Below are 12483 nucleotides of genomic sequence, written 5' to 3' on the forward strand. Positions count from 1 at the left end.
CACAGAATGCTTATGAAATAAAACAAATAGTTAGCATGCCGAAATAAGCCTAATTCATGATCAAACCTAAATAAGAAGAAAAATAGCCTGGAGAGAAAAGAGAGTGAGAAAAGAGAACATTTATGAGAATGCTCTGTAAAGTAGTATGCAAAGAAAAGATAATACTAAAACAATAAAATAGGCAATCACTATTTATTTCTCCCAATATCTTTATTCAAATGATGGGAGTAAACTGCTAGTACCAAGCAAGCACCATATATAAGACCAAACTGCTGATTAATGTAAAAGGTGTACTTGAGCTTAGTACAATCTGATTTAAATATTTTGACTTTAATGATCATACTTGTCCTGGGATTTCTACGAGTTTATTGAAGCAGACAAGTATTCCAGGCTCACCAATGAGAGAAGCAGGGCTGTGACAAGGAGAGGAAGTCTGCTAAAGCACACTGTCTGAAAAGGCTTCTTGGGAGTATTTCTCCACATTCAAAGACTGTGGTGAATGTTGGGAGTGAGGCAATAGCAGAGTACAGAACTGAAGAGAACTCCAGATTCTCTATAATGGATTTACTATATAAAACAAGGCTCTGAGCAGAGCAAAAACAGATGAGCTGCAACATGCCCAGCAATGTGTAACAAGGACAAAGCCTAATGGAGACAGAAACATCAGATCAATAGAGATGAAATATATTATTAGTATTTATCATTAGTCAACAATCACTCATATACAGAGTACATTGATTATCTGCATTTTCTTTTGTCCCTTATGGTTACACTTGGTTGTCTGTTCCATTACTTTTAATGGCAAATTCCAAGGAAACCCAAGCTGTTCTCTCCTTTTTTCATTCTTACATTTATTTCATGCTAACAGACATCTCTGTCCACTACTGCAACCAATCAACCCTCTTTTTTTTTTTACACAGCTTTTTGGTCCTTAGAGTCTACTACTTTCTAATTTTAAGCATAAACAACTCTAATTTTTAAGATAAGGAAGGTAAACAGGAAATCTGCCCTAGGGATTGTTCAAGTCACTATTAACTAGTTCACTATCATACAGCATAAAATCACCCATTAAAAAGCCTTTGGGATTATAACTATACTAGAATAAATATGTACTTTTAAATTTTTCATGATAAAAGCAAAGCAAACTAAAGAAAACTGTGAAGATATTTGAAACAAACCAAAAAATAAGATATTATCTTACCAAGAAAATGCAATAAATATTAATATAGAGTATTTCCTTTTCAATTTTCAACTGTGATGATTTATTCTGTGTTTATAATGGTTTTAATCTGGTTTTTACTTAACATTGTCATTTAGAATCCTTCCTTTAACATTGGCACACAAATATTTCAGATATGTTTATAAATATACTTTATCCATAAATTATATATTCACAAATAAAATTTCAAATTATAACTATAAATAGTAAATATTTCATCATGTGAATGTACCACACATTACTGAAGTATTACTTTATATTTCTTATTTTTCATTATTTATGTAATATTACTACAAACACATTCTATAGAAAACATTATTGTGCTTTGGAATTTATTTTTAGACTAGTTTCCCAACATGGCATAGGAATATGAACTCTGGAGCCAGATTCCCTGAGTTAAAATCCTATCTTAAATCCTTACTAACTGTGTCACTTCGGGAATGCTATCTAACATCTTTGTGCTTCAGTTTCCTCATCCGTAAACTGGAGATGACAGTAATAATACCTGTATCATAAGGATGTTATGAGAACCAAATGAGTAAGTTAATATAGAACACTTAAAATAGTGCCTGAGGCATATTGTAAATCCTGTGTAAATGTTAGTAGTAATGTTTCTGAGCCTTGAAATTGCCTAAGATTTAAAAGGTTTTATGAATGTATATGGTTAGCAGTAAGGTATGTCCACTTTAATTTCATCAGATTTTTCACAGCATTTGGATATTTTTAGTGAGTGCTAATTGTGTGTGTGTGTTTGTTTATGAATTGATAGGTAAAAACTTGTATTTCATTATTGTTTTATACAAAATCCTTGTTTTCTGAGAATAATTGCTGCTGTAAAGTAGTGGTAGTTTTTGTGATTTAATTTAGGGATGCAGAGCTTGTCTCTTACAAAAATATATAAACCTAGTGAAATTTGCATTATTTTTTTAAATTTATCATTAACAAACTTCATCTTAAAGATAGTAGTTAACACTCAATTTCTTTTTTATTTCTTACCATCTGCTGTATACTCGATGTTTGTGTCCTTCCTCCTCACCTTATATGCTGAAACCTAATCCTGGATATGATGATATTTGATAAGTGGAGCTTTTGAGTGGTGATTAGGTCATCAGGGTGGGCCATCTTGAATGGGACTAGTGTTCTTATAAAAGAGAACCCCCTAGCTCCTTCCACCATGTGAGGACCATCTATGAACCAGGAAACAGGCCCTCACTACACATGAAATGTGCCTGCACTCTTATCTTGGATTGTCCAGCCTCCAGAACTGTCAGAAATGTTTGTTGTTTAAACCACTCAGTCTACAGGATTTTCGTTATAGCAGCATGAATGAACTACAACATCATCTCATCTGGTTGTGTTTCCTCTCCTGTCTTTTGCTACAATAACTTTCCAATTCTGGAATTAATATTTTACTTCATTTATTTGGTAAACAAATACATTTCAAATACATTTTTAAAAGAATACATTAATGACCTTGCTGATGTAAAATATCTTTCTGTTGCTTTTATACATGAATAATTCAGTTATATATAAACATTTCTGGTCATTACTTTTCTTCAAAGGATTATGGATTTGGTTCTATTGTCTTCTGGTAGTTATGGTTTCAGAGTAGATAGCTGAATACAATCTAGCTTTTGTTTCTTTGAAGTCAAAACCTCTCATTTCTTCTTGCCATTGGTTGAATGAATGTAGAGTTGCTTCTTGCCATACAAACTGTAAAGTGTTATGAAAAATATCTTGAAAATGTTATCTTTCCAATAAATTTTCTCACTTTGCTGAGTAATCAAAATTTCACAATTTCCATTCTTAAATTATTCTATTATATCTTTGTTTCCTATTGCTGTCTTCCTCAGAAAAGAACAATTATTTGAAGGTGTGTTAACTTTAATTGATTATAGTTATTACCTTCTTTTATTTTTTGGTTTTTATTAATTTACTAAATATATGGATATCATTAAAGTTTACCTTGTGTCTCACTATTTTAATTTTCTGCTGTATCCAGTTTTTGCTTCTTACTGCTTTCAGTATGGTTTAATTTCTATTTCTATGTTCTTAGTTTTAAAGACTGTTTTCCTAGTTAATTTTATGCTTATAGTGGCCTTACTTTCTCTATAGGATGGCATTCTATTTTAATACAAACAATGTTCTTTTGATTCTTATTGAGAGCATTAAATAGATATCATGAATAAACTGACTTCATGGAGAAGGATTTTCTTCTAATATATGAGAGAATATTTCCTTTGCTCTTTCCTATTCTTTTTCTTTACTCATCCTTATATAGAAATCTATTTCAGGAAAAGGCACACCTCACAACTGTCTTAAGCTATTAGAGCTTGTCCAGGTGTTGAAGAATACCTTGATGCTTCTTTTACCAGTGAAATTCCTAGGATATAGCAGGTTTTCATAAGTTGTAATCTCTCCTTCCTCTTGACAATTGCCTTTTCTCCCATCCAGACAAAATAAAGATACAGGGATTGAGTCTGAGATGAGACAGACAGCTCATTCTCAGATGATATTCTAGAGCATATCTCAAGCTACTGTAATATCTACTCAGTTGTATGAGTCCACATAGCCAAGTACTATCGAAAAATGAGACCATTCATACTAACTTGCAATTTGATTCTAAATAAGTTATATCAAAACTCAGGCTTTTTATTTTCTGGTGCATATAAGGAAGGAAATGAAAAAAATCAAATAAATACCAAAAAGAATTATAAACTATTAAACTTAGAAGATATTAATATCCTCATTTTACAATTAAGAACAAAGTCTCTTACAAATATTGAATCATTATGCTGTACACCTGAAACTAATATAATTTTATATGCCGATTATATCTCAACAAAAAGTAAAAAATAAAATAATTAAAGTTTACCTTAAAAAAGAACAAAATTGGAACTTCTGATCAAGATGGAGGTATATGTAGAAATATTTCACCTCCTTGCACAACCACAAGAAGAATTACAACTAAACTCAAAACAATACCCAGAACTGCCAGAAAATTGAACTGTATGGAAGTCCAATAACCAAGGATTTAAAGAAGCCACATTTATCCAGAAGGGTAGGAGGGGCAGAGACATGGAGTTGGGCGGAGAGGTGAGGAGGCAGTGTGGCAGGAGAGGAAGTGGTTGTGGAACAGGAGGTCCCACATTCATTATGTTGAGTACGGCAACAATATAAAGGAAGAAATGAAGACTACGCTAAGTGAAATAAGGAAAAGTCCACAGGGGATCAACAGTAATTGGAAGGAAGCTGGGATTCAAATCAATGATTGGGAATGTAAGGAAGAAATAAACATTCACCCAAAAAGAAAAACAAGAGACAAGAATTAAAAAAAAACCTGAATATAGTCTAAGAAGACTCTGGGGCATCTCCAAAAGTGCCAACATCTCAATCATAGGGATTCCAGAAGGAGAAGAGAAAGAGCAAGAAGTTGAAAATTTATTTAAAAAAAATAATGGAAGAAAACTTCCCCAATTTAGTGAAGGAAACAGACATAAAGTCTAGGAAGCACAGAGAGTCCCAAACAAGTTGGACTGAAAGAGGCCCACACCAAGACATATCGTAATTAAAATGCCAAAGGTTAAAAGTAAAGAGAGTATCTTAAAGGCAATAAGGAAAAAGCAGACAGTTACCTACAAAGGAATTCCCATAAGACTATTAGCTGATTTCTCAAACGAAACTCAATGCAGGCAAGATGGGACTGGCAAGAAGTATTTCAAGTAATGAAAGGCAAGGACCTACATCCAAGATTACTCTACCCAGCAAAGCTATCATTTAGAATGGAAGGGCAGATAAAGTGATTCCCAAACATGGTAAAGCCAAAGGAGTTCATCATCACCAAGCCATTATTACAGAACATGTTAAAGGGACTTATTTAAGAAAAAAGGCCCTGACTGGCATAGCTTAGTGGATTGAGCGCGGACTGCGACCCAGGCATCGCAGGTTTGATTCCCAGTCAGGGCACATGCCTAGGTTGCAGGCCATGGCCCCCAGCAACCACACATTAATCTCTCTCTCTCTCTCCCCTACTTTCCTCTCTAAAAATAAATAAATAAATGATAAAAAAATAAAGAAAAAAAGTCAAACTTTAAAAAAAAGAAAAAAGAAGATCAAAATCATGGACATTAAAAAGGCAATAAATTCACAACTGTCAACAACGGAATCTAAACACACACACACACACACACACACACACACACACACTAAGTAAACAACCAAAACTAGAACAGAATCATAGATGTGGAGATCATTTGGAGGTTATCAGCTGGGAGGGGAAAGGGAGAGAATGGGTAAAAAGGTACAGGGAATGACAAGCATAATAGGTAGGTACAAAATAGACAGGGGGATGTTAAGAATAGTATAGGATGTAGAGAAGCCAAAGAACTTATATGCACGGCCCATGGACATGAATTAAAGAGGAGATTGTTGGAGGGAAGGGGTGTACTAGGTGAAGGGGGGCAAAGAGGGAAAAATTGGGTCAACTGTAATATCATAATCAATAAAATATACTTAAAAAAGGACAAAATCTCAAAAAGAGTTAAATCACTTTACTAAGGTTGCTAAAATAGAAAGTGGTAAACTAGGATCTTGACACAGTTTTTAGACTCTAAGTGATTTCTTTTATACTACAGAAAATCTAAAAGCATATTTTTTGAAAAATTTATTTTAAAGGGAGTATTCCAGCATTATATACCAAATGGTATAGTATACTATTTTATTATTATTATTATTATTTTAAGATTTTTATTTATTTATTTTTAGAGAGGGAAGGGAAAAAGAGAGAGAGAGAGGGAGAGAGAAATCAATGTGCAGTTGCTGGGGGTCATGGCCTGCAACCCAGGCATGTGCCCTGACTGGGAATTGAACCTGAGATGCCTGGGTTGCAGCCCGCACTCAATCTACTGAGCTACACCAGCCAGGGCTATTTTATTATTTTTTTAAAAATTAATTCTTATTGTGAGAAGAGTAACATAAAAGTGTACAACCTTCTAATGAAGGCTGGGTAACCATTACATAAAAAGGCCAACAAGCAAAATGGAATGAAAACATGAAAATACAAGTACTTTCTGAGCTGAATTGATTGGTTAATGCCATCCACTGTCTTGATCATCATCAAACAGAATCTTTAAATTATCACTAGCTGGAATGCAAAATAAATATATTACGTTCATTTCTAAACTTCTTCAGTGTTATTATATATGCTTTCACTCATTTCTATTTTTTTCATTTCTAATAGAGGTGAAAAACTTATTAGGGCAGATGAGCATCAACTAAGAAATGGATTTACAAAGAAAAACAGCCAAATGTTCATTAACAAGAAAGAATATGCCTTTCTACAAATATAATGTACTTTTACTCCATTGCTAGTAGTAAAATATCTGCAGTCATTAATTAATTAAACAAATATTGCCAAATTAAAATTTGGAAGCTTGTTTTGTGGGCATAGAATCAGAACAAAGGCAGTTTGATTGTTTTATGAGTTATGTCACCCAAATGATGATAGAGGGGAATTACCCTTGTTATACAAAAAAATACTTTTCTTTGATCTCTTGTCACAAATCAACCATGAAGAATTTTGATTTCAAATTCTCTTTTCTCTAGATTCTTAATTTTACTCTATTTCAACCATGATCCATCCGACAATCTTAAAATATTGTATTATATGTTTATTCTGATATAATAGAATGATTATAACTAATATAACTTGTTTTGATTCTTTTGTACTTTTCCTATGAAATATAAAGGGCTCACTTTTTTATAAGCTGTACCTTTTCATTAATTATTAGTTAAACAAAAACATTTTCCAATGAAGATGAAATAAATCCAAGTATACTTACCACATGAAGAATTTTATTCTCTGTTTCATATACAGTACAATCCTAAAAAAATAAACATAGACATTAGTTTTGAGAAAAATCAAGCATTCATCCTAAATACTTGCTTAGGAATTGTACTACAGTTTGAAAAAGTCTTGACAATTGAAACAGAAGCAGCAATAATGAGAAAAAAATCTGAAATACTATATGCCAACATATGCATAATGGTTACTCCTATGGTCAGTTACAGGGATATTCCAATTTTTGCTTAAATGTGTTTTCTATTTTAATTAATTTTATTTATTTTTTCTGAATATAATGCCTTTATTCTTTTTTATTGTTGTTCAATTACAGTTGTCCCAATTTCCCCCCACTGCTCTCCCCTGCCCTGCCAACCTCCCACTCCCACAGCCAATCCCCACCCTGTTGTCCATGTCCATGGGTCCTTTATACATGTTCCTTGACTTGCCCCTGTCCCTTCTTTCCCCCATTTTAAATACATAAAAGAAATGACAATTTATATTAAATAGATATAAAAACAAACTTTGGAAAAATTTTTTAACCATTTTCTATCTAAAGTTTTACATGTAATAAATGTATTTTTGTTGAAATATTTCCAATGTTTCAAATGATAATTCATTATAGGTTGGGACATTAAGAGAAACACTAATATTTATTTCAATAATCATTAAAATATCAAAAATACTTTTATATTTTAATTATTGTAGGCTATTAAGTGTACTTTACATTATGCATTGAAAATTGGTACATGCTGCTAATAAACACCAAGTTTATTGTTCTTGCCTAAATATGAGTCCCTGAAATTTTTTAAAATTATTTTTACAAAATCACTATTGTCTTTTTACTTGCAATTGCTACACTTACAATAAGCTGTAACATAGCCAAGTGATCTCTGCTTAGAAAGTTTGCATTTCTATGGTTCAGTTTTCTTAAGGAATTTATGAAATGGGAATTTATGAAATCTAGTCAAGGAGTTGTAAGGATTAAATGAGAAAATGAGATAAATGGCTTAGCACAGTATTTGGCATACAGTAATTGATAAATATACCTTTTAACTATGAATTACTGCTCTGCATCTTAAAAAAAATTAAACAAATAATTTTTACTTCAGAATATAAACTTAATTATTATTTGGCTATATAATTTTGAAAAAATCCATATTCCACCATACTGTATATTTCAAGGAATAACAGTCCTTTTCACTTTTTCCTGAACTTAATTTTAACAAAAAGGAATCTTGCTTAGCATAGTTTTTCATAATGCCATTTCACCACAATACCTTGTCAGAAGAAGTACATATTCTTATCAAGGGCAGAATTTTTAAAGTTAGATTTAGGTCTGATTCATTTCACAAACTAATAAAAATACTTAAGGATTGGGTCTTGCTATCCTGAGGGCTCCTGTGCCAAAGAAGAAGTTTGTTACAAAAATAGTCATATCTATGTCTATATTCCTACATAAAGTCAACTCATAATAATTAAGTATGAATTATGTACAGATGAGCCATGGTGTAGATAAAACATTTATATTTGGAAAGTGCACTTGTACTGTTGTCTGAATTTGAAGGGTCTAATTTTAAAAAAAATTAACTTCAAACAAAATTACACTGGGAAGAGATGATTTGGAAAAAGCTGGGCAGTTGCCCAGTTTCCCTATGCTTTCTTTACAACTTGCTTCAGCTGTAATGGATGCAAGTTTCATTATTTACCTACTTTCTTAGAATTGGAGAATACGAGTAAATGTTCAAACTTCAAAGGGATTCTCAAGGAAAAAGGTAAATATGATCTAAATGTATATCCTGCTAGTGATAAAATGCTCACACAGATTATTTCAAGTCTCATGATTTTTTCAAGATTTTATTTATTTATTTCTAGAGAGAGGGGAAGGGAGGGAGGAAGAGAGGAACAGAAACATCAATGTGTGGTTTCCTCTAGCACACCCCCAACTGGGGACCTGGCCCATATCCCAGGCATGTGCCCTGACCGGGAATTGAACCAGCGACCCTCTGGATTACAGTCCGTGCTCAATCAACCAAGCCATATCAGCCAGGGCTCAAGTTGCTTTAAAATATAATACTATACTTGCACATCCCTACTGTAATATAACCAAAAGAACTGTGTAACAAAATATTATGCTATTTTCAGCAATCACAGAGTTTGTTGGTAGTAGTGTTGTTATTCTGTTGTTTTGCTAAAACTGTTGTATTTTATAGGGTGAAGCAATTGAACAATTATGTGATTCTATCATTTTATCACTCTTGGTGTCATTGGTAAGTAATTTTAGCATGGGAGAAAGCAGATTCATATATAAGAAGTAAAAACTTTAGAGTCTCTTGATGTCTTATGTATGTATATACATATGTCTGTTTTTCTTAGCTCTACCTATTGAAGACATAGAAACAATGATTAATCTAGTAATAAATAAACTTTACACAGTTAGTGGTCTTCAACTGCCATTTCCCAGGCCTTCTTGAAAAATGGCCGATTCCAGATCTGGGATAGGAAATGCACAAGATGAGCTTGGATTATATTGTGTGCAAGATAGAAAGAAGTTATTGAGCATTGTGTGAGTAGGACTGAGAAGTCAATATAATGAAATTCTCACTGGTCAAAGATAGAGCAATTTGAGCATCTAAAAGGATAACTGAAATTGGGTGAAACAGTAAATATTATTAATTATTAAAGATATTAATATGATGCTAAATTTTAAATATATGAAATAAATCCAAGTATAGTTTAATAATATTGAATATATTGAATGAATTGGACAGTGTATAATTGATGTAATTTTTTTCTTAATTCAACAAATATTTATCAACGTGCTAAGGATGCAATAAAATATGGCCCCTGACTTAGGGAAGAGAAGTTTAAGGAGATAAATGTTGACACAAATAAGTTTAAATACATAGAATTCCAAAGTCTTCATGCAGTTTTAAGTTTCAGTAACTTTAGAAATATAAATGTCACAAAAGTATACAAATCAACATGTGAAGGGTCAATTATTTAAATTTAAAAAATGTTAATATATTTTTATTTTTTTATTGTTGTTCAAGTACAGTTGCCTCCATTTCCTTCCCACCACTCCCCCCTGCCCCACCCCACCCCCCACCTCCCACCCTCAATCCCACCCCCGCTGGCTTTGTCCATGTGTCCTTTATCCATGTTCCTTGACAACCCTTCTCCCTCTCCCCATTAGCCCCACCCCTCCCTCTGGTTACTGTCAGTTTGTTCTTTATTTCAATGTCTCTGGTTATATTTTGCTTGCTTGTTTGTTTTGTTACTTTTTCATTAAAATTCAACATGGCCACTGTGTTGTGCTATACATGACTCAAGTCAAATTTCAAACTTTGGAAAAACATTCATCAACTGCTGGCCCTCAATAACAAAAAGACCTTACAATTGCTCAAGAATGAAATGCTAATGCATACTTCAAAATTTTGACATGACTCCATTAGACAAAGTCTAAGGGAGATACATCAGTTGGCTGAGGTGGCTGAGTTTTTCTAGCAGTCTACAAAAACTGTCACATCCAAATGTTATAATTAAAAACTTACCATTTGAAATAAACAAACTAATTAAAAATAAATTGATATGATTTATTCAATTTGATGTTTGTAGCATATTTATAAATGGGAAGTTATTAAAATTTAAATCTGCACTAAGACTTTTAGAATACCCACAATTACTCTAATAAAGGTAGAATCATAGAGCTAGGGTTACAGAGGAGGAAACAACCAGCTCTGTTTTTAAAAAATTCCAGACATTTGGCTTTTAATTGGGTCTTGGAAAAAATAGGTCTTTAGGCAAAAAAGGCATTATTACAAAAGCAATGGAGCTATATTCAAACACAGCTACTATAGCAATTTTCGAAATATGTAGGAATAACTTGGAAAGTGGGTCAAAATGCAAATTCTCAGGTTTGTCTCCAGAAATACAGATTTAGTAGATTCACAGTGGGGGTCCCCAAGACGATTCTGATAAAGATGTTATTTTGAGACATATTCAATACTTAAATCTATTTTATAGGACATCATGTTATAGAAGAGTTCCAAACCAAATGAAACCAAAAACGATCAAATATATATAATCCATAAAACAGTAAATGGATTTAACAATAGTATCAGTTGGTTCACCCTAAACAGTTCTCAGCTCCCTCTGTAGAGCTATGTGTTTCAATTGTACATTCATCCAATTTATTGATTGGGATTTTTCCTTTTAATAAACCTATTTCTTTCTTTAATAGCTTACTACTTTCAATAAGTGCTTGTACTTGATTGTATTTCTACTTTTTTTTTTCAGCCAGATTGCCCTGCTCATTACTGAAAGCCACAGGCTTTCACAAAGGGCAAGACATAGCAAATTAAAAGCCAACCAGAACAGAAAAACAAAAAGTGCATATTAACCTGCTACTTTATATTAGGAAGAAGAATAGAAACTAAATGACTGTGTTCTATTTAGTGAAGCTATAATTTTGTGGAGTTCATTTTATCATGCTAAATATTTAAATAGCCCTAGGTACTTTGGGGGATTCATGTTATTAGGAAGTTATTTCCATCAAAATGTTATTTTAAAATATTTTCTTCTCAAGTATGAATTTGATTAATATTTATGGCCAAATCTTTCTCCAAAACATCGTACCCCAAGTTTTAAAAAGAAAATGGCAGTGAATATGGAGAAATCTACATTTTATGAACCTATTCATGCTATGGAAAGGTACACCTCTGATGTTCCAGTTATTTTTAGGTTAGGATTAAATTTAGATTTTTAAAATTGGATTTTGAGCTATGCCACTATATACTCCCAGGAGTTCTCTTCAGTAGTTCATGCTTTCTTTTACTGTACATGCAAAATAATACTTGTATTTTTTCTTTATCTTTTTCCATATAATGCTTCTAAAAAACATGTGATGTACATTTAAATGCACTAAGTTCTTAATAAGACTATATTTATAAAAATGAGGAGTGTTTCTTCAATTTTGATCACTTTTCTTAAAAAAGTAAGCATGCACTTAAACTCACAGATGAGGTATACACACATACAGAGGATCATAATCAGTTACCTTTTCTTTGAAACAATGATGCAATTGCTATACTGAGGAGAATACAAAGAAAAAATTCTATCCTATGTTACTATTGATGCTCCATACTTTGGCAACAAGTTTTAAGCACTTGAGTGTCATAAAGCTCAGTACAAGTAATATTACTTATCAACTGATAAGTAATAGTTATCAGTACATAGTACAACTTAAGAACAGTACATAGATTATTAGCATTGAATGCATAGAGTGAATAAAAACAGTGTATGTCTAATGTAATATACAACTATATTTCATGGAACTTTATAAATGCTATATAAATTTCACTTTTAGTATATATTATAGTATGGTTGTACAAATAATATGAAAATATGGTTCAGCTTATGAGTA

The 12483-nt window shown here is 32.3% G+C and overlaps 1 protein-coding gene across 6 annotated transcripts in view; it reads right to left on the reverse strand.

Moving 5' to 3' along the window:
• The window catches only part of CNKSR2 (connector enhancer of kinase suppressor of Ras 2), a 289400-nt gene that overhangs the window by 166301 nt on the left and 110616 nt on the right, over window positions 1-12483 (reverse strand). For all 6 annotated transcript variants that reach the window (XR_006787678.1, XM_045855937.1, XM_045855936.1 and 3 more), the window contains exon 5: window positions 7060-7101. Coding sequence is in view for 5 of the 6 variants with exons in the window: in XM_045855937.1 (XP_045711893.1) it covers window positions 7060-7101 (42 nt within the window). In the remaining variant the exon portion in view is untranslated. The remainder of the gene's footprint in view (window positions 1-7059; window positions 7102-12483) is intronic.

This window comes from Phyllostomus hastatus, unplaced genomic scaffold, assembly GCF_019186645.2.
Source record: "Phyllostomus hastatus isolate PE091 unplaced genomic scaffold, TTU_PhHast_1.1 phas_scaffold_12, whole genome shotgun sequence".
NCBI classification, from domain to species: Eukaryota; Metazoa; Chordata; class Mammalia; order Chiroptera; family Phyllostomidae; genus Phyllostomus; species Phyllostomus hastatus.